Below are 24,599 nucleotides of genomic sequence, written 5' to 3' on the forward strand. Positions count from 1 at the left end.
GGCTTGGTATCTTGGTTCATCGCGGCTGCGGCTGCTCTTTCTGCGCGGTGAGGGGGAGCGTTTAATAGGGCAAGCGCCTATGAGCCAGCAAGTGTCTGTGGGTGCGCACGCTTTCTGGAGAGACGGGGGGAGGGAGGGAGGGGCGAGAACCAAAGCGAACGAGGAGGGGACGCGAACAGGCGGCTACAGCGGCAGCGCCGAGAACAGAAGGGGAATGCGCTAGGGGTGAAAGCAGCGAGCTGCATGAGGAGAACCACAACAACACGGAAGCGAAGACGATGCGCACAAGAGGGCGAAGTGGGGCCAAAAAGAGAGGAAGCGAATTGGTTGGTTTGGGGGGATGGGGGGATGGGGGGATGGGGAGGGGCAAGGTGCGCATCCTCCGTGGTCCTCTCCCGAGTCGCCCATTCCTTGTTCCGCTTACCCATGCGCTGCGGTTGTGGAGTCGGCTTCGTGGTGACGGTATGACGGCATGAGCCCACACCCATCCGGCCCTCCCACAGCTCGCGTTGCCTTTCCTGTCCTCTGTCTTCTTTGGTTGTGGTTCGGTCTCCCCTCACCTTCATTCGGGCTGCGAGGATCCACCTGCACGTGTCCGTGTCTTGCCATATATATATATATATATGTCTGTGTGTGATCGTGTAGAGGTGAGCATGCAATGCGCCCTGCGTGCCATAAGGGAATGGGAGAAGACATATCACTTTAGTTACAACGGAGAGCGAGAGAGAGAGAGAGTCGTCTTGAGGTGAAACGAACGTGCGCACATCATTGACGGCCAAAGAACAAGGAGCACAACAAACACACGTGCACACACACACACACGCACGCACAGTCCACCCCACCCCCGCCATGGCAAGCACAACGAAGACAACGGCATGCAAGACAAGAGCAACAACGTCATGGCACAAACCCACGCATGCGGTGAGTTCCTGCGAGGCGCCGGTGCGCGGGGAGAGAGGAAAGCGTGTCGCCGACGGGGCGAAGCATCTTCAGGCGGTGTGCCATCCACCGTTCCTCCCTCCGCCTGCCATGTCAGGCTGGACGAGCGCCCATTGTCCAGTTACTCCGCCAAGCGCGGCGCCGCGGCGCCGCTCTGGCGCTCCTTCTGCCGCTGTACGAGGTAGACCATACCACAGTACACCGTCTCTAGCGCCTCGGCCTCGCAATCGCGCCCCTTCGCACGCTGGCAGCGCTGCAGCGCTCGCTGCTCATTCTTGCACGTCGGCGCCATCGCGGCTGCGCGGAAGATGGCCGTTTGCTTCTTGTCGTCTTCGAGGCACTTCCGCGCGATCTCCTGATACGGCTTGCACCGCTTGATCCCTCGTCGCTGGAGACTCTGGTCCACGTAGCTCCCATCGATGTGCTGCGGCACGAAGTTTTGAATGCACGCGTCAAGGTCGCCGGTCTCTTGCGAGCAGAAGCGGTCCGTCATCAGCTTCGTCAAGAGAATCTGAAGATTCTCGTTGGTGATTTGCTCTGCCATGCTGTGAGCAGGAAGAGAAGGTGGGGAGGGGAGAAAACAGAGTGACCGAGGACACGTGGAACGGAATCGATGACAGCCTTGTCGTGCTTTGCCGACTCGAACCCCAAGCGCTCTCTCGTAACGAGTGCCCAAGTTGTATCGTTGTGGGTCGATGTGAAGGAGGGAGGGGGAGGGGGTCAACTCAATCGTGCCTTGCCGCAGTGGCGTCGATGACGATGACGGCGGTGATGATGGGGCGTCACTTTCACGCGGGGCCACAGCACAAGCAGAGCACAAACAACAAGTGGAAGAGATGAAGGGAGGATGAGAAGGGGCGAGATGATGTGAAGTGCCACGACGCGGCAGGCGAGGAGGGGAGTGCAGTGCGCGCAGCGGCTTCTGTAGATGCGTGCGGGTTGGACACCGACAGGGCACCCAAACTAAGGGAACGCCATCGTGGGGTGGAGAGGGGAGGAGGGAGGGGTGCTGATGTACATGCAGTCCGCACACACACACAAACACACGGACACCCCTAGACACTGGATGCAGAGAAGGTGGAAGAGTGGTTGCGTCAGGACTTGTGCAGCCTCTGTCCCCTCACTAGAGAACCAGAAAAAAAGCAGCCCACCACACACAAGCCAGCATAAATAATATATAAGGTGGAACGCATGTGAGGACGGGGCGGTGATGGCTGGAGTGCAACGTCAAAGGTACGAGAAGGGAAGACTGGGGGACGGGAGGGACGACAAGGATACGGGAGAAGGGGGGAGGGAGGCGAGAGATGGAAGGGGAAAGGGAAGAGGTGGGCAGCGGAGAGGGTACTCGAATCGCGCGATGGCCGACGGCCCTCCGTTTCCGTTTCGCTTCGCCTCACTCCGCGTCTCCTCTTCTCTTTCCGCAAGTCGCCATCGGCGCATTCTCACACCGTCCCATCGCCCACCAGAAGAGCGAGAGTGTCATCTCCCGACCTCCTCAGCAAGACTAGCCGTGATCTCATCCGTCCACTGCTGCTGTCTCCATGCGACATACTGCTCTACATCCCACGGAGGGTTCTGCGTCGGCGGCGGTGACGCTGAAAAGGTGGCGTCGTGCGACACCTGTAGCCTCCGCGGTGATTGGGAAAGGGGGTCACTGCCATCCGCAGCAGCAGCAGCAGCAGCGCGTCTGTGGCGATGTCCATACTCTCGACGTGGATACCGGCGCCGTCGACGGTACCCGCCGAGATGATGACAACGACAATGCTCCTGGATGAAGAGCTCAATCGCCCCGTCATCCTCTTCCACCCATCTCCGCCACGCAACGGCAAGCAAGGTCACCCGGACAGCGGAGGAGCAGATCATCAGCATCAAGAGCAGCAGTACCGCGTATGTGCGATAGTCATCCTTGAGTCGGCACTGCCCGTACTCGGCACAGCAGCCGGCGATGCGCCGCTCAAAAAAAAAGTTGTCGCGCTCCTCGCGTGCCAGGAAGCAGGTCGCGTTGCAGCCCTGTATGCGGAAGTAGTCGGGGTAAGCACCGTAGGTGGGCAGGTACGTGTCCGTCGCATTGCTCACATGCCGCGCTGGCGGCGTTGATCGAGAAGACACAGCGAGCGCAAAGCAAGGCGGAGTCAACCCCAGACCCACGCGAGCATCTCGGCTGCCGTGTCGACGAACAGCCGCTAGCAGCGACTGCCACCGGACTCCCTCAAGCTGGTCGTAGGAGAGGCACAAGTCGCCATCACTGTGGACGGCGGATGCGTCGCGGAAAATACCGACTGGGTACTCAGCAGAGATCTCATAGAGGCACTTGCGCAGCCGATCCGTGTAACAGTCGCTGTACCAGGGAGAGCTGGATACAGATAGCAGACGGTGGTCCTTGCGGAGCGTACCTCCAATCACAGCGGCGTAGTAGGCGCTCACCGTCACCAGCACACTTGCAGCGCACAGAAGGGGCCACCAGTGCCGCGAGCGTCGCAGCATGGGGATAAGGAAGTAGTGCACCGCAAAGGTGGTGAGTGTCATCAGCAGCAACGTCCGCTGGTCCGGCCAGCTGTCCAGCAAGAACACCGTAGCAAGGTAGGCGTTTGCCGTGATGACTCCATCCAGCTGCACGCACGTCCGCAGCACGGTCAGCCTCTGCCGCACGCGGGAGAAGGAAACCTGCACGATGCCCTGCGCGTACCGCCGCCAGCCGAAACTTGCGTACACCCACGGCGACAGCACAGAGGCGGCAAGAAAAAGAGAAACACTGGCGGTAACGCAGACGCAGGTGAGCGCGAAGAGCGGCTGCAGGACCGACCCAGCCGTCGGCGCACGGCCATCGACGACAAACGCGCCTTCGCTGCCAAAAGCGCCAACGACGCTGCTGAAGATGGTGGCAATGCTGCCGCGTGCACCGATGCGCAGCGACGGCCAAAGCGGCCGTGGAAACGGCGATGATAACGACTCGGAAGACACGCGCATGCAGCGCCGCGCCACAACGAGAAGAAAGTAGACAGCGCGGCAAACCTGTAGCGCAACGACGACGACCTGCACGACGAGGGGGCCGCCCTTCTCGTAGCGCACTGCCCGCACCGCGTAGCGGACGGCAAAGACACCGTTGAGCAGAAAGCAGATCAGACTGAAGGACAAATCGGGCGGGATAACGTTATCGAAGGGGTAGCGGTTGCACGCCGTCGCATCCTCCACGTGAGCCACACGAGAACGTGTCACTGAGAAGACGGTCAGCAGCACCACCGTGGCGGTGAGTAGCACGAGCGCCACATACTGCAAGAGCACATACACCTGGCCGACGAACGCGATGTCGAGCAGCAGCGGTTGCCTCAGCGAGTGTGCGTTCGTGGGCAGAGGTGGCAGTGGCGTTGCAGAGACAATCCCCGCCGTGGCCGAGTGCTCTGCTGGGTGTGATGGCGCCAACGAGCCAGGCATCGCGTGACGGTTCGCAGTGTCGGGTGCGCCTGCCTCGTAGGTCTGCACCTCCGACGCACACTGTGAAGCAAAAACATTGTAGTAGGCCACGGTGCGACGGAGTGCACGGCAGCAGGCGGCAGAACTTCGACACAGCAACGCACCCGTTACAGAGCAAGGAAGCGAGAAGCACGACGGCGACTCCACCACGCCGTCCGCGGAAGCCGCCTCTCTCAGCCGGCGGTCCTCCCCGAGCCCTCGGTTTCCGGCCGCTGTTGTCACGCCTGGCAGTGACTGCATGAAGGACGATATCGGCAGCAATGAAAGCGAGGATGAAGCAGCGCCATTTGTCTCCTCCTCCTCTTCGCTGCTGGCACTGCCTGGATCGTCGCCCCTTGCAAACCACAGCGAGCGCGCCATGCCAGCCCTCTGCAGGTGCCGCCGTCCCCAGTGCGTAGTCGGAGAGGCGGAGAGCAAGGGCCGGCAAACGTGTGCTGTCCTCCTCGGCCATATGCCCAGAAGACGTGGCATTCCCCCAGTGTCACCGCGCTGCCCTGCCGCCTCCCTCTCTGAGCTATCGGGGATGTCACTGCCGCTGTAGTAGCTGTCGCTCTCGCTTGCGCTATCGAGTGGAGGACAGATCATCGTGCACATACCCCGCCTACCTAGGAAACGGCGTAGCCACAGAACTGCCGCGAAACAGCACACCGCTGCGCGACGCGGTAGCCACAGACACAACTCAGCCACACGTAGAGTGCCACCTTCGTCGAAAATATTGTCTTCCCATACCTCCTCCTCCTCTACCTCCCACCCACCGGTGGCGTGTACGCCTTGTGCGGGCAAAGACGCCACCCAGCGGTGCCGACCATCACATGGTGACGCAGTATGCCAGTGCCCTTGCTCGGCATTTGAGATAACGGAGGGCAATGACCAACAGGCACGAGCTTGTGTGCGCACGGCGCCATGAAGGGAAGCGGTCGGTGCGGTGGATATCCTTTCTTCCGCAGCAACCAAAAAGCCCGCCCGCCGAGCGTCGCTTGCAAACGGAGAAGCGCTTCTGGTGGCGGCGGTGGGCAAGTGCGGCAATGGCGGCGGCGTGAACGCAGCATCACTAACAGGCAGATCGTTATCTACCATAGCGTCGTTGGCCTGCCAAACGACTTGCGCAGGGGTAACGAGGCCGTGCGGCAGCGGCGGCGGCGGTGGTGGCAGCGTGGTGGTTTTTGCTGCCGACGACCCGGACCACGTGGCTGCCTGCCGCGCTGGAGCGATGGCGTTGATGCCTGGAAGGTGCAGCGAGGCTAAGGAGGGGCCAGTCAGCTCTGCAAGCGGGGATGTCGACGGGAAGGGCACGTGTGTCGCTGCAGTACTCTCGATGAGACTAGCCTGCTCAAGTGATGCGTCGACGCGGGCAGCGGCAGGGGCAAGGGTTTGACGGGAAACAGCGGTGGGGGCTGCCGACAAAGCTGTCCTGCGCATGCCGCCCTCGAATCTCTCAAAGCTGTCGTCACTGCTGCACCCGCTAAGGCTGCGACTGACTCTCCTGTACAGCCCACCGTTCGTGTCAGAGTCAAGATCAGGAGAGCGGCCAAAGACACCCTCGCCTGGCAGCGTCCGCTCCGGTGCCGTGAAGTGCTGCATCGCGAGCACTCGATGTGCAAGCAACTCGCGAGGAGACCTCGGCACGGCGGCAGATGTGGTTCCGTCAACAGCAGCCGCACCAGCGGCATGTAACGATAACAGGCGCCAGTCAACTGTTGCGGTTCCTGCGGTGAACGCCGCCACCAGCGGAAGTGCCTCTACATTCCCTTCCTCGCTCGTCTCCAGGCGTGCGCAACGCTGCGCTTTGGTGGCGGCATCATCATCGTGGCCATTCATCGCCCTATTTCTCTCACATGGCGTGCGTACACGCAGAAATCAGTGGGGCGCACGCCACGATCGTGAGCACGCCGACTCGGGAAGACTCGATCGACGGAGACAGAAAGCAATGAAAAAAAAAGCGACAAAGGCAGCCGAGTAGCCTCAGCGGCGTGCAGGTGCGCGTGCGGTCGTGGTGCGCCACCCATTCAACGACGGAAAGCGCAAAGAGCGAGCAGAGATGCGGTGCGCGCGCCGTCACGTGCACTCGCGCAATGCAAAAGGAGAAGAAGTGGAGGGGCAAGGCGGGTATGAATCACAGAAAAGGAGAGAGGATGAGAGGATGATGTGGGCATGGCAGGGAGAGGGGGAGAGTCGCAGCGCTCGCTGACGTGCAGCACCGCCGAAGCGGCGCTGGTGCAGGCAGGTGAGAGAGGCGCAAGACCAGCCGGCCTACACACACACGCGCCAACGCAGGTCCACGCATACGGGTTCGCTTGCATCGTCTTATCCGTGTCATCGGGAAGCGCGAAAAACGGCACGCTCCAGCAGCCATCGAGAGCGAGAGAGATGCGCGCACATGGCAACAACGCGAGGGAGGAAACTATGCTAGAGCGGCCAGGGACGACGCATAGAAAGGCGTGTACACCACAGCCAAGGACGGAGTCACGGAGACGCCCACCACGCACACAGAAACGGGGAGAGAAAGGGAAGGGACAGGCAGCACGGAGGAGCGAAAGAGATGGAGGAGGCACCTGGTGAGTTGCGGGGAACAGGTCAGCGGCAAACAACACGCACGCGCGTACACATAGACAGACAAGAATCGGAGCTGCCAGAGCCAGCTCCATCGTCCGAGAAAAAGATGAGGCAACAGGGAGAGAGACACCAACAAGAACGGCAGCGGCCCATGTGTCTACCTCTTGTTTTTCTTTTATTCGCATGCCAGTGACCGAGCAAGAGAACATGAGAGGAGGATGGGGGAGGCTGGAGGGACCCCATGGAGGCGTCCGGGGAAAGATCGGTGCTCAATGCGGTCCGTTAACGCACAAACGTGCATACACCCACACGCGATGCCGGCCAGACACCACAGCTCCTCCATCCCCTCCCAAATCACCTTCGTCATCACCGGGACACCCTCTCAAGAGAGACTCGAAGTCATGGCTGCAGCTACACATCCATCGGGCGTCCGACTGCCCACAAGCATGCCATAGCGTAGTACCCCATCATCAGCACCGTCTCCGCAAGACCCGCAATGATGAGGTGAAAGCTTGGCTTGAGAGTAGCCCAAACAATGTCAGAGGAGACAGAGTTGTGGTTTGGACGCCACAAAGCCCGTGATCGTGCTCTGAAGCACCACACACGATAGCGCGACGCCACGTCCGCACACAAGCGTTCCCTCCCCCGCCTTTGCGCTATTTTCGTCGCAAGCAGCATCCCCAGTCACCGGGAGGAGGTCGCCGCTCGCTCTGTACGCCTGCCCACCATCGTCCACCTCGACAGCCCTGCAACTCATTCGTTGTCGCTACGCGGTCTTCTCACCTAGGTGTGCATCCTCATCGGACGCCAGGCGAGCTGTTCGGGCAAGCGAGAGGACAGCCACCACCAGCATATTACCACGGCCTGCACAACAGGCCACGACAGGACGTCCGGGGGGGAGACGTCGTGTGACTTGCAGTCTTTGGAAATATCATATGGTCGCAACAGTCACAGTAGCCGTCCGCCTCGCTCTCAACGTAGATGTCGGCAAAGGCCGTGCGAAGGTCGCCGCTGACACACCATTGCGGAACGCACAGTCCAGTGATCACTAAGGCTGTCAGCCGCCTCTCCGGACGCAACGCGCAACAGCGCACACCATACGAGCTGATGGTTTACCTTCGGGGTCAGCGAGGACGTCGGGTGCACCGTCGATTGACCCGTTCCATCGCTGCCGTCTGAACGACGATGAGCACTCCCCTGGCGAGGCGAGCTTCAGCCACAGGTGCGCCAGGCACTGTCCGCTGTTATCTTACACCACCGCGGTGGAGACTACCATCATGTCCGAGGCCACATGGACCGTCCTCGTGCAAGAGAGCAAGCCTTTCGGGGGCAGTCGAATAATGGCCGGTAGGTGAAAAACACAGCGACGAAAAAGCGGTGGAGCAGGAGATCTTGGCAGAGGAGCGGAGTCGTGCAGTGTCCAGGTTGATGGAAAAAGAAGGAGGAGGGCGGGCGAGCGGGGGTTCATAGTGAGACGAACAGTCCGAAAACGGTGACCATGCGCGCAAAGAGGAGCACGCGCTGCGCATGGAGGGTCGACACACACACACACACGCACACGTGCGCACACGCGCGAGGACCGCAGCGACGAGCAGCAGGTCAACCGGTAAGAGAGAGTGGCAGAGGGAAGAGAGAGGTAAGATGACGGTACAGTAGGTGGGAGGCCGAGAGTGCGAGGAAAACCGCCGCAGAGAAACCACTGCGATACCACGCCAAGGGGACAGATGACATGGTGCACAAGTCGGATGTCGCGACTGCTCGGGAGCAGCGGCGACGAAACGCTGCGCTTCCTCCTTCGGCGCGAATGCTGGCACGCGCATCAGCAAGCGTTGGGATACACACGGCAACATGAAGGGAGGGGGGCTATTTGATTGCCAGCCTGAGAGAAAGAGAGAAATATACTCCCAGCGTCACCTCCGTCGCCCGTGACGTGTGAAAAGTAAACGATACGGCCGCGTGTGCGCAGGGCGGGACGCTGCCACGCACCATGGCAGACACACCCAAGCCTATTATTGTCGGTGTCCAAGACCACACACACACACAAGAGCAAGTCTAAAACAAAAAGCAGTCGATGAAGGGAAGGTGAAAAGATAAGCACCATGCGCAACGGTCCTCCGAATACGAGCGTGCGACGCAACCAAACCAAAGAAGACCTTGGTCGCTGAAGAGGGCAGCGTGGGGCGGGGGGGGGGCAAGACGATGGCACAGATGGACAGCGGAGCGGGCCCTCAAGGCAGCGAGCCGCACACACACCCACACACACACGGACACACGTAGAGTGAGAGCGAGAGAGAGCGACAATAGAAATTACTACGAACCCATGGAAGAAAGCAAGGAAAAAAAAAGAGATACCAAGATATACGCGCACAAAGGCGAAGCGCGCCAGCACGACCTCATCACACGCCACTCCACCCCCTGCACTCGCCCCGTCCGAGGGAGCAGCATCACAGGAAGTGAAAGCACAAACCCGAGCAATGGGGAAGAAATAACATAGACTATAAGACTCATATCCAAAAGCATCCGCCAAGCGCCGCAGAGCAGCAGCAATGGCGAAATATTCAGATATATCCAGAGATAGACACGCACACACATAAATATATATATATATATACACACACGAGACAAGGCGACAAGGACACAATCCATGTGGAAAAGCAAACAGCACGCGGTGGTGAAGAGGGGGGAGGGGAGGGGAGGAGGTGGCGTCAGAAGGTGATGAGGCGACAGTGATAAACGAAAAACAAAAGCGGAAAGGGCAGCCGCTGCTGCCCTAGCAGTAGCGAACAACAAGAAGGCACACCGACCCTCCCCCTTTCATGCCCCCACCCACCCACTCACCCTTGAGCCCGTCCACCGAACACCCTCACCTCCACCTTCCCTCTCGCCCCTCGCGACCTCCTCGACTACCGCGCCTGCCTTTCTCTTTTCCTTTTCAACGTACCCTCCCCATCCCCTCTCCTACTCCACCCACGAGCAAGTCCGCCAACACACGCATGCACAGCCACCGCCCACCAGCCTCTGCCGCACTGCGGGCTACATCCTCGTCGTCGAGGAAGAGCCGTCCTGCCCTCGAATCGGGCTCTTCCTGCCCCTCCCCCTCCCTTCTTCGCATACCTGCAGCCCGATCGGCGCCACACGGACCTGGCTGCAATGCACGCCTTAACCCACCTGGCCGACGGCAGCGGCCTGCTCGAGGGCGGAGGCGGTGGCATACGTCGTGCTGCTAGTAAGGGCTGGTCTACGTGCATGCCCGATGGGCTCGAGGAGGAGGTTGGCCAGCCTCAGGTCACGGCCCTCTGCGACCATGTGTGCCGCTGCCTGCACGCCGAGCCGCTGCTTTTTCCCCCTTCATACACCTGCTGAATGGTCGACCCGATGCGTGGCGAGCCAGCACAAAGGTAACCAGCACGACCGCACGTCCCTCCGGCACGGCGCCAGCACCGACACGTCCACCGGCACCACGAATCCGCCAGTCGTACCCCCGAGGGCAGTCTGTGCAGGCTGCTTGGCTTCCCCACAAAGAGTCTGTGCACTGGGCCCTGTGATGCCACAGACTGAGGTGGCCGGCAGCATCAAGAGCACGTGGAGAGCGGCAAAATAACGAGGGCGCGAGAAACGGGCGAGCGAACTGAGAGAGCGCCGCACAAACAGCCTATCCGATTCCTTTCGCTACGATCACGCTGTACGCGACACCCTGCGTGCATGCGTGTGTCGCTGGTGTGATCGACAACCGCCACCGTCCCCCGGCTCTGCCCTCCCCGCCCCAAAGTAGAGAAGCGGCGGGAACGCGCTTACCCGCATCCTGCTCGTCCTCTGCCGCTGCGCCGTCGCATGGTCCGAAGACGACACAGAAAGCAGAGCACCCCTCAGGAGCACGAGTTCAGCGTGGTTTGCGAGTTTGGAATGATCTCCATCTCGCGATCGCCCTCCCTGTCGGCAGCGCTGTATCGCGGCTTGGACAGATAGTCGGTCGCCGAGTTCGCTTTTGCAAGCTGGTCACCAGAGCTGGCGGCCTCGTCTTGGGTCGGAAGTATATCGACTGCGCGGCTACGGGACGCATGAATGAGCTGGCAGCGCGGCATGTTTCGATGGGAACCAATATACAGCATATGGAATGCCATGTAGCCGTAAAAGAGAAGCTGAAGAACTCTCAATACCAACGCGAAGAGGGTCTCGCAGAAGCCCTTCCCATATGTGACGGTCTCGCCACTCGCCACGGCAATACTGTGCATCCACCTCATGTTGTACACAGTGCCGCTCTGCAGGATTAGGCTGAGGGTTAACATGAAGCACTGCAAGCACGAGAATCGCGTGTTTCGCGACCGTCGTGACCGCTCATTCACCTCGAACCCGCAGCACGGACCCCACATACCCTCGTCCTTGAAAGCGCTCGGCTCACCACTAGCGCTGTACACGCGTCCATCATCGTGCACCTGCGCGCCGTACAGCACCAGCAGTTCCCGGTTGAACAACTCTTCGCCCACGCGCGCCCGCTGGTCACATCGCACGCAGAGCGCCACGACAATAGAGAGGATGAGTGAAAAAACGAAGAGTACGATGATCAACACCGAGTACGCAATCAGTGATCCGTTTCGGCCGGGCGGGTCCGTCATGGACCCGCCGTGGCCGCCCAACATGGCGAAATATCTCCGTTTGTGCACAGTGATGAATGGCGTGCACAAGCCTAGAAACACGAGAAGGAAAACGCCCACCTCCAGCAGCACCAACAGCACTGCACTAAGCATGCGGCGGTTGTACAAGTTCGGCGCCAGCGAGTACGTTGGATGCACTACCAAGTACTTCTCGCCGCTCATCCCGATAGCCAAGTGGTTCTGTTCGCGTGCCTCCATGGAAAGGGTGGAGTGGCGGATCCCAGGCCGTATCACAGCTATCGGGATGGCCGCCACCGCCTCCGTGTCGTGGGTTGACATTACGCAAGAATGCAGGCGTGGTGTGGGATGCACTCGTAAGTCGCCCTGAGATGTGAGAGAAGCCGGAGTGGGTACAAGAGAGACGCGGGCAAGGTATCACGCAAGAGAAGGTCTCGTGAGCGTAGGTGCTATCACGACCGAGACGAGGTGCAGAGGACGGGTCCGTGTTGTTGAGCACGGCGTATCATCACCATGGCAAGCACACATGCACAATCAACGTTGTAGCACGACGAGGTGACACCGTAGAGGAAGCGAGGGGAAGGGAGGACGAAAAAAGAGAGAGGGGAGGGGGCGGGGGGTGGCAGGGAGGAGATAGAAGTAAAATAATAGCGTTGTGGGCAAGTGTGTCACGGATGGTGCACGCACGGTGCGCATGTGACTATCGTATCTCCACTACGGGGTGGGGGTGTCGCGTGGTGGCGCCATCGACAGAAGAACGGAGCAGATGGGGCTAAAAGAAAGCGAGTCACGCATGCCTCTTTGGGCCCCTCGTGGTCTCCGTATCCGCCGCAGGACGAGACATGTACACATGCACACAACCACAAGGGTAAAGAGTATGGTGAGAGGCATTCTTTCAGGGGGGAAGGGAGCTCGCAGGTGCAAGAGCAAGAGAGACCAGAAAGCTTTGTCGGACACAAAAGCGAAGCGTGCGATCACACCATGTGAGCAAGAGACCCATGGCTCAGCTATACATCGAAGAGTGCCGGACCCTCCCTCTACAAAGCGATCCGCAGTGGTGAGAAACGACGACGGCCCGGGCAGAGAGAGGGAGAGGGCGCCATACACGGTGTGCAGGCAAAGACATCAGAAGTTGCGAAATACGGTTGGAGAGAGCGAACAAGCTACGTAGGCAGCATCATGGCACGCCTTCCCTCCCTCCCCCCACCACCACCCACCTCAATCCACCAACAGCTCAAGAGCATGGGCAAGCACCTCACCCACTCTTCCCCCATGTGCTATCGAAGCTGCCACGTAAGGATGTTATACTCCGTTGAGTTCATCTGCCGGTCGAGGAAACGCTGGCGTGCGGCGTAGCGGGTGCGCACGTCACAGTTGCGATCCATCACCAGCTTCTCCGCCTCCGCTGTGTAACATTGGTGGGTAATAGGATCACGGTCGTCTTGCTCGCGATTGCTGCGCGCTGTGCCAGCTACGTTGGCGAGTCGCCTACACTCTGCTTCAAAGGCGGCGTTGCGGGAGGCTTGTAGCGTCGCCTCGCGTGATGCCGCCCGCTCGCGGCGAGCCTGCTGGTGTCCACGAAGCTTTTGACGCTCGCGCACGCGCTCCTGACGAAGAGCAGCATCCGCCGTCATGTCAGGATCAAGTCGTTCTGCATCCGCTAAAAAGGCATCGCCGCCTCGTCCGCTGTCACGGCGCATGCGCGGGTTGTGTTGCTGCTGCTGCAGTAGATTCGGTGGTCCCACTCTGTGGAGTGCAGAAGCGGTGGCGGGGCCCACTGCGCGGTGGTTTGATGATGTACATGGTGAAGTCCCAGGAGTGCTCCTTGAATTCACCGAGGGGCCCGGTGAGAGAAAGGCAGAAGAGCGCGACAAGTGCGCCGCGGTGCTGCTCGCGCCGGGTCGTGTTGCTGTGACTTCCGGCTCTGAGCACAGCGGGAGAGGAATGATCGGGTGTTTATAGCCGGGTGGATGCTGCAGCACCTCTGCCTGGTGCTTGCGGACACCGCGGTACGGAATCGGCTTTAGATGGAAAGGGGGCTCGTTGCCGAACAGCATGATGTATGTCACACACTCAATGTGCTCTGCCTCTGTGCATGCGTGTGTGTGTGTGTGTGTGTGCGTGGAGGGGGTAGGGTCAGGGGAGGGGAGGATGTCAATGGGAGGTTGAGAGACGAGAGAGCACTGGAGCTGGTGAGAGGATGGGCAGAAGAGCGGAAGACGGCATCGCAACGCACATCGACGAAAGGAAGAGAAGGGGCGGGGAGGCGTCCGTGTGGAGACAGCGGGTTCAGATCGCCAAAGGAGTGAGAGGAGAGGAGGGGGGCGGGGGAGGCGCAACCGCTCCCTCTTCGGCAGTCACCCGTCACTGCCGTCGTTGATGCATCCCTTTCTTTCTATTTTTTTACTTCTCTCTCGTCCTCTCGTGCCGCCCTCCCTCCCTCCCTCCACGACGATGTGGCATCACACGCCGCGTGATCATTGCCAATGGAATGCGCTGCGTATAGGAGCGTGTGTGGCAAGAGGGGCGGCAGCCGTTGCTCCCTTTTTTGACCGACGAGCACGTCGCATGATGCGCCGCGCCTCCGCCTTTCGTGCGTTTTTTTGTTTGTTTGTCGTTGTTGTTGTTCACTCGGATGTCTACGCATGTCGCCTGCGCAGCTCCTGCTTACCCTCACACACACACACACACACACTCACACTCATACACTCACATACACAAAGTCTTCGCCTCGAAGAGGTACAAGAGGAGGAGGAAGAGAGAGACAGGGCCAAAGCGGTGGCCGGAAAGAGCATCAACGACACCATCGTTAACCTGATGATGAGACCAACACACACACACACACACATACATATACAGCGCACCAGCACCACGAAAAGCGGTGGAGTGCGCGCAACAGAAGGATGACGAAGAGGATCAACGAGGGAAGGGGGGAGGGAGCAAAGAAAAAGCAACGTACCCGTACACACAGAGAGAGAGACTTGCAAAGGCAAGAGAGAAAAGACAACGGTTTCGGCAATGCGGAAGGAAAGTGGGGGAGAACGGCGGCAGTGGCACAGGTGGGTGGCAGTGCCACAAATGGGAGTCGAGAATCGGAGAGAGGGTGAGAGTGAGAAGCGGAGGGGGTTGAGGAAAGGGCGGATGATGGGGGAGGGAGAGGAAGGGTTGCGGCAGACACATTGCTCACGCACACGCTCACATACACACGGTCGCGTCAGCGGTGTCGGGAATCTCTGAGGAAGTAGAACGGTGCAATGGCAACCAATGAGTTGGGAAGGTGAAACCCCTGCGCAAGCCTCAACATGTGCCTCATGGCTCTGCCTCTCTGCCTCTCTCTCTCGTGCGTGCGTGCGTGCGTCGGTCTCAAAGCGCCTCACCGAGTGGCGCAAGAGCAGGGAAGGGGAGGAAGAGAAAAAGCAACTGAACCTCATCGCCACCGCGACTACCACAACACCGCCACCTACCGCGGTGGCAGCGGAGGCAGGCAGCAACAGGAGGAGAGCGCACACAGACACGGGCACACGCTCCATCCCACTTGCACGCACCCGCACACGCGCTCACATGGAAGATTGGGGGGAGGTTGGCGTTGAAAGAGGACCACACAAGTCGAGCAGCCACTACCGACAGGGCGTGTTGGGGGGGGGGGGCCATCTCACGCATCTCGGTCTTGGCTCGCGAGGAGCCGCACTTGTCGCCCCACTCGCTCCGCCTCTGCATCACTGTCGTCATCATCTTCGGCCTGGTCCCGCGTGCTGCGCCGCGTGTGCAGCTGCAGCCGTTGCTCCCCTTCGTCCTCCTCTGCGAGGTCCCCATCGCTGCCGCTGTAGTCACGGGTACCGATGGCCTGCTGGTATCGGTCGCCAACAATGTCGCTCACGACAACGTTACGGCTGCTTCCAGGGAACGTATTTGGTGAGGCGCTCGCCAGCGGCGCTGCAGCAGTCGCACCTTCACACGCCGATGAGACGGCTCCGACAGTCACCTCCACTCCGCTGGGAATGTCTGCCACATGCTGCATAGCTGGTGGTACAGTCGCCGAAGACGGCCGTCCAGTTGTACCTGGTGCCATCTGCATTGTCGTGGAAGGGCCATCCTGAGACCCCCGGCTCCCAGGCTGATCGCGCCGATCCTCGCGAACAAGTGCTGAGGCGGGCATGGCATGACCAGCAACAGTGGCAGCATCCATCCACGGCATCGGCTTCATCAGCTCTGCCGGCGCACATGGCAGCGGTTCCTCCTTGAAGAATGAATGCTGCAGAGCCTCGGCGGCAGATGGGCGGCGGCGCGGGTTCCACTGCAGCACCGACGCGAGCAGATCCACCCCGCTTTCAGGCAACAGCGCACCCTCCGCCGCCACCGGAACATCGCCGTGCGCTACGGTGGGGAGGACAGCGCCACGTTGGAAGAGGCTCGCCAGCCGCGACGTGCGGTTCCAGCGCGGCAGCGACTGCATCATTGTCTTCGTCTGGGGAAGGTGATACAAACCAGGGAACGACTCCTCCGTCGGAATACCTAGCACCTCACACACGGCCAGCAGGTGGTGACTGTCGGTCGAGGCGTGGAAAAGCGGGCGTCGCAGGAAGAGTTCGGCAAAGATGCACCCGACCGACCAGATGTCCATTTTATGAGAGTAGTCAACGACACCAAAGTGCAGCTCTGGCGCGCGATACATGAGCGTCACAACGGTGGGGGTGAGCGCCTGGCCTTCACGGTAGAGGCGACCAAGGCCGAAGTCGCACACCTTCACGTAGCCATCCTCGCCAAGCAGCACGTTCGACGTCTTCAGGTCGCGGTGGAGAATGCGGCTGTCGTGCAGAAACGCCACGGCGCGCAAGATTTGGTACACAATGGACTTGGCGCGTGCCACGTAGCTCACCGCCGCCTGCGGATGCGCGTTGCGTGGGGTGATGTGGAAGTACGGCACCTGTGCACTCGCATAAGAAGACTTGCAGTCGCCGCCGTCGCCGTGCAGCTCTGCCACAGTCGCGTACCGCCGCATGTAGCTCCCCAGGTCGTAGGGACAGTAGTCCATTACAAGGAAGACGTCCTTCGCCTTGCTTGCAGCGCCGACGGCGGCCAGCGGTCGTGTGACAGCAGCGTCCTGAGCAGTGCCTTTCTCACTTGTAGTTTGAGCTTGCGTGGCGGGGCGGGCCTCCTCCCGCTGCGGCAGTGGCTCTTCGGCGTTGTCGATCTTTTCCTTCTTCGCTAAGCTTTGCCCCGTTGTGTCCTCCGCCGTGGAGCGAAGCCGGCGAAGGGCGCGATCGCACACCACGGCCTCCTCTGTGTGCTGCTCGGTTGATGGCGACTCCGACGACGAGGACGAGGGGGGTGACTCCGACGACGACGAGGAGGACGAGCACGATTTGGGTGGTGATTCCAGGCGGCGCGGGACCGGCGTCGGGTCTAGCAAGACGAGCTCCAGCGCACCCATGATGTTGGGGTGCTGCAACCGCAGCAGCAGATCGATCTCTCGCATCAAGTACGGCGGAAGCCCCACCTGCGAGTCCTCTAGCCACATCTTTTTTATGTGCTTCAGAGCATATGTGCGCACGTGCGCTCGCGGTGGAGCGGCTGACGAGGCGGCTGAGCCCTGTCGAGTCACGCGGTGGCGAGATTGTTGCCGATGCTGCCGCTCGTAGTCCGCCGTGGTGACCGCGCGGAAGACGACGCCGTACACACCCTGTGAGATGCGGCCGACGCGAGTGTAGTAGTTCACATCCCGGCAGATGGGTCGAACGGCGCCGGAGACATCAACGCGGGCCATGGCGCAGGCAGTATTGTACGCTGCATCATCAAACAAGGAAGCGCTAGATGGGTGAAGAGAAGAGACCGACGCGCCAGCAGCAGTGGCAGTGCCGGTGGTGCTGGATGACGCGCTCTCCACTGTCGTCTTCTGGGGCATCGGCGGAGGCCCTTGCGCTGCCAGCACCTCTCGAAGACGTACGACAGCCTTCGCCACCACAATAGGGTGGCTCTCCCTCCCGCTGCTGTCACGGCCGGCGCCCGGGATCTTTGCAGAAGCACTGCTCGACGTATTCACGTCACGGGCATCGCCCCCAGTCGTGTCAATGCTGTCAACCGCTTCCTTCATCATGGGCACCACGGCACCATTAAGGCTTTCGGAAGCAGCAGCAGCAGCAGCGGCAACCGTTGACGGTGAACCGCGCTGGTGATCGCTGAGGAGCGTGTTGAGGACCGGCACGACCATGTCGCATGTGAAGGACACACAGAGTGGATCCTTTGCGTTGTCACGGTACTCAAGCCGCGCCGAGGACGGAGAGGCGAACACGGGCGGCGGGGCCGGCACCGTCACACCCGTCAGCAACGATGACGACACGACCCCGCCGCCACTACCCGCGGTATCCGCGTCAGCGACGCTCGACACGGGTGCGTCTCTGCTCGCGGCGTTTGCAGCAGAGACGGTGGTGATCGCGTTGGTCACTGCTGGTGGTGCGGCGGCAGCGGCGGCAGCGGCGGCGGCCTTCTCCTGCCGCACCTTTCGCATGCGCTCCAAGAGCGAGTTGACCTGCATGGCGTTGGGCGCGGTGCTCTCTACGTATGAGTGCGACCACACGTGTTCCTTGCCCCCGCAAGTTGTTCTTAACTTTTATCCTTGTCTTCTCACCCTCCGTCAGCGCATGCGCAGCCGCCCCACGATGCGGAGCCGCGGCTACGAAACCTATAATACCAAAGCGAATAGAGGGCACAGAGATATGACGCACCGATGGAAGGTGCGCGCTGCCACTCCATGAAGGGTGCCGTCCGCAAGCACCACGGGAGGGGAGGGTGGGCGTGATTCGCATGTGTGGGCGAGCGGAGCAGAGGCAAAAGAAGAATGAGGGCGGTATGGAGACGAGGACGTGTCAGAGAGAGGCAGGCGAAGATGCCCACACACGCACACGCGAGCACGCATGTATGTAAGCATCGCGTCAGCAGCACTGCCTGCTGGTGAGAAGGGTTTCGCGCCCCCCCCCCTCGTCCTGGCTGGAGCGGTGCTTCGCTCGGCACCTTCCCTTCCCCCACTGTCGACCACTCGTCCTATGTCTTCAGCGCTGCACCGTGCATAGTCACCTGCTGGCGCGCGCGGCCGTGCGCTCGTTTTCTTGTTGTTTTCACGTTGTCCCAGCCTCCTGCTGTGGTTGGCGAAGCGATGCAGTGTAACGCAGGAAATCCGTACTACACGCACCCGCACACCCAAGAGCAAACAAGTACATCTATCGGCCCAAGGACTGGGGTACACACGGAAAAGGGTGCGCAAGTGATGAGTGGGGGGAGGAGGGGGTGCACGGATGGCGGCACGGTACACATCAAGACGAAAGGCGTTGGCGCGTATATATATACATACATGTGTCTGTTCTCCCGCCTCCAGGTGGTCAGAGAAGCACCCCGTTACTGCGATACGGAAGGAAGATACGTGAGATAGCGAAAGAGAGAGAGAGTTCGCCACGCGCGCACGAATGCAGCGTGGCTGTCTTGTGCACGTATGCAGAGAACAACAAGGATGAACGGGAACGAAAAAATGAGGAGGAGGTAAACCGCAGAGCCGCACCACACCAAAGAAACGCTCACGACAGCAGAGCTGCAGGCACACACACACACACCGACACGCGAGCATACACAAGCACCAACCGCAGCAGTTTAGACTCGCTTTCCTACTAGAGCGTCACACGGCGGCGACGCTCAAAGAGGGCGTCGGCTAGCGTAGCGACTGGGTCATTCGGTCGCATGCGCACCACGTCCGTCATGACAGGAGTCAGGTTCGGCAGCACATACTTCATCAAGTACGTCTCCACCGGCAGTTCCAGCATCTCCGCCGTGTCAGGGCGGCTCTCGACAATCTGCAGACGCCGCAGGGAGGCCAGCTCATGCAGGATCTGGGACGCCTCGGTCTCAGAGCAAGCAGCAAGTCTCGCCTCCCGCTCCTCCTCTTCCGTAGCAGCAGCAGCAGCAACAGCGTCTGAGATGCCGGCAGAGGCTTCTTTCAAAGGAGTGCCAGCTGGTGTTTCAGATCCTGCTGGGACATTCACTTGACTTGCTGGCGCCGCGGCGTCCACCAGGAGCGGCGGGGCCGTCTTGGTGCTCGTACCCGATATCCCATCCGTTTCAGCGAATGCTGCTGGCGCCACCGTAGCCGTAGTCATAGCCGCAGCTGTGGGCTCTCGACGCATGGATGCAATACGTGCGCACAGATCCTGCGCAAGAGCCGCGAGAGATGCAACCGGCGGTGGTGTACGCCGCGCCGTGGCGCGGCTGTCACGAGGGCACGAGGTGTGCGCTGAGGGAGATGGAATCTGACTGAGAAATAGTGGGGGCTGCGGGGACGCGGCGCCGGTCCAGCAGAGCGGTGCGAGCCGCATCAACGTCACCGGCAGCTTGGCGTCCACCAACGCTGATCCGCACTCATCCCCGCATGTGCGGTTTGCCACCGTGCGTGCCGCCATGCCAACCCCCGCCGCCCTCGCGCCATCTTGCGCCTTCCGCTCGCTCGCCGCGCACCAGCATGTTTTCACCTCCTCCGTGTTCAGCACCGGCATCGGCATGAAGTGCATCTGCGCGGTGCGGGTTGTTGGGGGCGCCTCCATAGTCGTTACAGCGCCGCCGTCGGCGTCCTCACCGTCAGCGGCACCATCACTGGTGCTAAGGGGGACAATAACCCGCGCGTGCTGCACGCCCAGCGCGGGTGTCGTCGTGATGGCGCTGAGCCACGACAGCAGCGACTGGGTCGGAGGAGAGGTGGCGGTGTGATGATCCATGTACCATTCCAGTTGCGCAGCGTATGGGGTGGCGTGCAGCGAGGCCCGAAGCTCCGAAAGCGCCGCCTCTCCCGACCCTATAGCTGCAGCACCCTCCGCGCAGGGTGCTGCACCGCTCTGAGACGTCGATGATGCCTGCTGCTCGGCAGCCACATCCAGGCTTGTTTGTAGCGCATCCATCGCGGCGCGCAAAACAACCGGGTCGGCCTGGAGCGCTACGACGTGATCCACGAAGAGAGACTCGTCCACAGGCTCGAGTACGGTCTCCGCGTCGCCGCTGGCGGCAGCCCCCTCCGCCAAGTCGTACATTGACTCCACCTCACCGACGGCACTGCTGCAACCTGCCGGACCGCGGCCACGGCGATGAGCCCGCTCCAGCGCCCGCAGCTCCTCCTCCTCCATGTTGGTGATGTCAGGCAGAGGAAAATCCGCGTCGATGGGGGCTAGAGCCCCGCCGTCCCCGCCGTCCGCGTCACTTAGATCTTCCGCGGTGTGGTCGTTAGAGCGTGCCAGCAGCGGGGCGAGAGCACGTTGGCGGCGCAGCTCGGCATCCTCGAGTTCCGCCTCATTCGCGCGGAAGCATAAGACGGCCTGCGCTAGTGTCTTCGGGAAGTCGCTGAGGATGTAGCCTTGGCAGCGGCAATCCGGCTGACGCAAGCGCCACCGACACATGAAGGCGAGCGCACAGTCGAGGTATGCGGAACCGTCGTCAGCGGGGTCGATCGCGAGGAGTGGGTTCGTGTCGTCGCCGGGGTCAGCCGATTCGTCGTCCTCGTCCTCGCCCTCGCCTTCCTCGGCGTCGTCGTTTCTGCCCTCCGGCGATGCCTGAAGCGCACCATCACTCGGCGTCTCCTCATCCCCCTCCTCGTAGCTGTCCTCGCCGCTGCCTTCGTCGCTACCGTCGCTGGTGCCGCCGCTGGTGCCACCGCGGCCATCCTCGTCGTTGTACCCGCCATCATCCTCCGACACCACTGGAGTGGGTGGCGGACGTGGCAGTCGCCCCTCTGCAGACACCCTTAGCGCCAGCACCTTCAGACCGAGAAGGTACTCCTGACGGAGCGCCGCGATGCACCGCAGCTCCTGCCGGTCCACGTCGCGCGCAAAGACACGGCCACGGCTACGAGCAGCAAAGCGCGGTAGAGCTGATAAAGGCAGCGCTGCATCGCCCGCGGCGGCGGAGAGGGGCACAGGAGGCAACAGTTCACGGTCCTCTTGCATTTCCGCTTGCGCCTCCTCATCCTGTGCGTCGAGCTGGGCAAGCCAGTTGCCGCCCTCCTCCCCATCGTCCTCGTCCTCCTCTTGCTCTTCATCGATCCCGGCGTCGCCCTCCTCATCGCCGTCGGCGTCGGCGTCGGTGGCACCACGGATGTATGCCTCGTTCACAACCAGCGCGATGGGTCGCAGAGGCTGCTGCTGCTGCTGCTGTTGTGGCTGCGCCGCGTCCCCCTCCTCATCGTCGCTGCTGTTGTCAACGCTTTTGGTGATCGGCGGAAGAAAGATAGACATCAAAGAAGCGCTGGAGGCCACCTCAGACGCCGCGCCATCGACTTCACTTTCCTCTTCAGACGCCGCCCCCTCTTCGTCCAGCTCTTCCTCGCCGCCGTTGTCATCGTCTGTGCTGCCACGCCGCTGCCGCGCCTCACGCCTCTGGTGCCGCTGCTCCTCCTTTGCCAGGCGCTCAGCTGCCTTCTCCTCCGCTGCCTGACGCACCAGTCGAGCTTGCACCCTGGCACGACGGCGCTGTAGGCGTCGCATAAGCAAGCCCCGCAGCGCGCCGCGTACATCTGTCAGGTGCGCTTTGTAGTCTGCTACGATGTTTTCGCACGACACGCACGGCGCACGGCACTGTTGCGCCAGTAGAGCGGCAACTGTCCCCGCCCCGCTCAGCGGTGGCCCGGTGATGAGGGCGCGGACCGGCTTGAACGTCTCAGCGTGCGCAGCGCGGAACTGCGCGCACGTGACATCAAGGGTCGCAAGGAAGCCATCGAGGGCAACCCAATCATCCTCTTCGTGCATCGTCAGCACCGTGGAGGGCTCCGCTTGGATGTCGGACAGCACTAGGGCAGTCAAGAGAGCCCCGCCGTCTCCCCAGCACGGCATGTTGCCAAACGCGGCGAAAAGCTCTTGAGGACTGGTCGGCGGCGGCAGCTCCAGCCGATCGAGGTGCACCAAATCCACTGCGGTAGCGCTGGGAACTGACGGGGACACCGCGGCAGCTGGTTGCACGGACCCACCAAAGCGCGCCTGCACCGCTTGCAGCAACTGCCGCTGCGTGACGTGGCCCTGGTCAACGGCGAACATGTACCGCTCCCCAAGTACGTCGTAGGCGCTGCCGACCTTGTAAAGGATCGAGGCCAAGTCCTGCACGTGGATCATGGGGATCTCATTCCCGCCGGCACCGTACTGCGGCAGAACCTGGTGGTGCCACGCGCTGCGCAGGAGCCCGAACAGCATGTCCGACCCTTCGCCAGCGCCGTACGGGAGACCAGCGAAGACGACGTAGGTGTGCAGCGTCTCAGTGTTCGAGCGCTTCACGAGGTGCTCCAGCGAGTGCCAGTGCTGAAAACGCGGGTGCGGCACACGCTGAGCGTAGGCGTCGTCGGTGAAGACTCGGTCCGGGACAAGCTCGCAGAGCTCGGCCTCGTCCTCGCCGGCGGCAGGCTCGCGCAGAGAGAGGGGGAGGCGCTGCTCTAGCTCCCTGCGACATGCGGCACGGCGCGCCTCTCTCTCCGCCACGGCAGCAGCGCCCTCGTCGAGGACATCCCCATCGTCGTTCTCCTCCTCCTCGGTGTCGAGGAGCTCCTCCAAGAAGGCGTTTCTCTCCTCCTCGCGCTCTTGCTGCCGCATCGCACGGGCACGCGCACGCTCTGATGTCAGCGTGTACGCCCACGTCACGGCGGATGACACCAACACAAATGTTTTCTCTACATCGTAGTGCGTCCCAGCGAGAATGCGAATGGCACACATCGCCTCATACGTGTCGTCCTGGAGGACTCCAATGATGACGTCGTTGGCGAGCAGGCGCTTGCGAAACTCCTCCGTGTTGTCGTTGTGCTTTGGAACAATACCCCTCACGCAAAATCGGATGTCTGCTGGTAACGTATTTCGCTCCTCCGCGGACAAGCCCGCGCGTGGCGGTGATGTGGGCAACTGCACCGCACCATCAGCGGACGCGGCATGTTGCTTGCTTTTGGGGTGCGATCCTCCTGCAAACATGAGAAATGAGTCGTCCTGGGCGTCGGCCGCGGCGGCGACCAGCGACTCTTCGAGCGAGTCCCATAGGCCCTTCATCTGGCCCCACAGCCAGTCGCTGGAGGTCGGACCCATCACCGCACGCGCCGTCGTCGCCGCTCGTTCGTCCGTGCGCGTGCGCGTGATCTCGACCTCGTACTCGTACGACCGATGGAAGGCCTTCACGACATGGCGGCCAACGTACGAGTCGCCGTTCAGCACCAGGACCTTCTTCATTGCGGGCGTGTGGAGATGCTGATGCGGCACCGACAAGAAATAGGGGAAGAGATGCAGAAGCGGATGAGACGTGCAGGGTGCGTGTGCAGCGGGGACAAAGGGGGCGGGGGGCAGGGGGAGAGGCAGCGAGGTCGTTGGTAGACGACCGCGAGGATAGAAAGAGAGGCGGGCGGGAGAATGGAGAGAGGAGACGCGGAGAAGGTGGCGTCAAGCGTGAAGAGCGCTGGCGATGGATTCACTTGCAGATGTGAGAGCGCGTGGGCACGGTCGAGTGTACGCATGCTCAGCGACACAATCGACGTAAGCCGTGAGCAGATAAAGGGGGAAAGGTAAGGACACAGGCGCCCTCGCCTGTGTCCTTACCTTTCCCGCCCTGTCGCTACAGCGTCGACAGTGGCCACCTCGCACGCTGTGAAACCGACGCGCATGACCGCAGAAGCGCTTCCGTATTGCACGCATCGACTTCGTTCTCCCCATATTCACTGCCCCGTCGATGCTCTCGCTCAATGGAAGGAATGCGTTCAGTGCAAAAGGTCCGCTGCCTGCTGCACTGGAAACTGAGGTGCTACATGGAAGATAGTGCATATTCAGGTAACACCGACATACATAGGCATGCGAACCCCTTCTCACAGACTCACCCGCCGCCGCCCAACCCCCTCCTCTCCACTGCGCCACCACTGACGTGCACACGCGTGTGCTTAAGAGACAGACAGACAGACAGACAGACAGACAGGCAGGCAGGCAAGGAAGATGAGCACCCCCGTCTACGAATGGGGAGAAACCGAGTCAGCTACATGGGGGGAGA

General features: G+C 61.3%; 6 protein-coding genes across 6 annotated transcripts; all 6 read right to left on the reverse strand.

Annotated features, from left to right (window-relative positions):
• Nucleotides 1-1,060: 1,060 nt before the first annotated feature.
• On the reverse strand, nucleotides 1,061-1,483 carry LMXM_27_1910 (conserved hypothetical protein; the record flags this gene model as incomplete). The annotated part of the gene is made up of 1 exon (XM_003876717.1): nucleotides 1,061-1,483. One exon carries the CDS (start codon nucleotides 1,481-1,483, stop codon nucleotides 1,061-1,063), a length of 423 nt encoding a protein of 140 aa, XP_003876766.1.
• A 935-nt stretch (nucleotides 1,484-2,418) lies between these two features.
• Nucleotides 2,419-4,371, reverse strand: LMXM_27_1920 (conserved hypothetical protein; the record flags this gene model as incomplete). Its single annotated transcript, XM_003876718.1, has 1 exon — nucleotides 2,419-4,371. One exon carries the CDS (start codon nucleotides 4,369-4,371, stop codon nucleotides 2,419-2,421), a length of 1,953 nt encoding a protein of 650 aa, XP_003876767.1.
• A 6,458-nt stretch (nucleotides 4,372-10,829) lies between these two features.
• Nucleotides 10,830-11,894, reverse strand: LMXM_27_1930 (hypothetical protein, unknown function; the record flags this gene model as incomplete). Its single annotated transcript, XM_003876719.1, has 1 exon — nucleotides 10,830-11,894. The coding sequence occupies one exon, from the start codon at nucleotides 11,892-11,894 to the stop codon at nucleotides 10,830-10,832; it is 1,065 nt and encodes a 354-aa protein (XP_003876768.1).
• Nucleotides 11,895-12,850: 956 nt separating this feature from the next.
• On the reverse strand, nucleotides 12,851-13,630 carry LMXM_27_1945 (conserved hypothetical protein; the record flags this gene model as incomplete). Its single annotated transcript, XM_003876720.1, has 1 exon — nucleotides 12,851-13,630. One exon carries the CDS (start codon nucleotides 13,628-13,630, stop codon nucleotides 12,851-12,853), a length of 780 nt encoding a protein of 259 aa, XP_003876769.1.
• A 1,595-nt stretch (nucleotides 13,631-15,225) lies between these two features.
• On the reverse strand, nucleotides 15,226-18,105 carry LMXM_27_1940 (protein kinase-like protein; the record flags this gene model as incomplete). The annotated part of the gene is made up of 1 exon (XM_003876721.1): nucleotides 15,226-18,105. One exon carries the CDS (start codon nucleotides 18,103-18,105, stop codon nucleotides 15,226-15,228), a length of 2,880 nt encoding a protein of 959 aa, XP_003876770.1.
• A 1,123-nt stretch (nucleotides 18,106-19,228) lies between these two features.
• Nucleotides 19,229-23,794, reverse strand: LMXM_27_1950 (conserved hypothetical protein; the record flags this gene model as incomplete). Its single annotated transcript, XM_003876722.1, has 1 exon — nucleotides 19,229-23,794. The coding sequence occupies one exon, from the start codon at nucleotides 23,792-23,794 to the stop codon at nucleotides 19,229-19,231; it is 4,566 nt and encodes a 1,521-aa protein (XP_003876771.1).
• Nucleotides 23,795-24,599: the final 805 nt, after the last annotated feature.

This window comes from Leishmania mexicana, chromosome 27 (assembly GCF_000234665.1).
Source record: "Leishmania mexicana MHOM/GT/2001/U1103 complete genome, chromosome 27".
NCBI lineage: Eukaryota > Euglenozoa > Kinetoplastea > Trypanosomatida > Trypanosomatidae > Leishmania > Leishmania mexicana.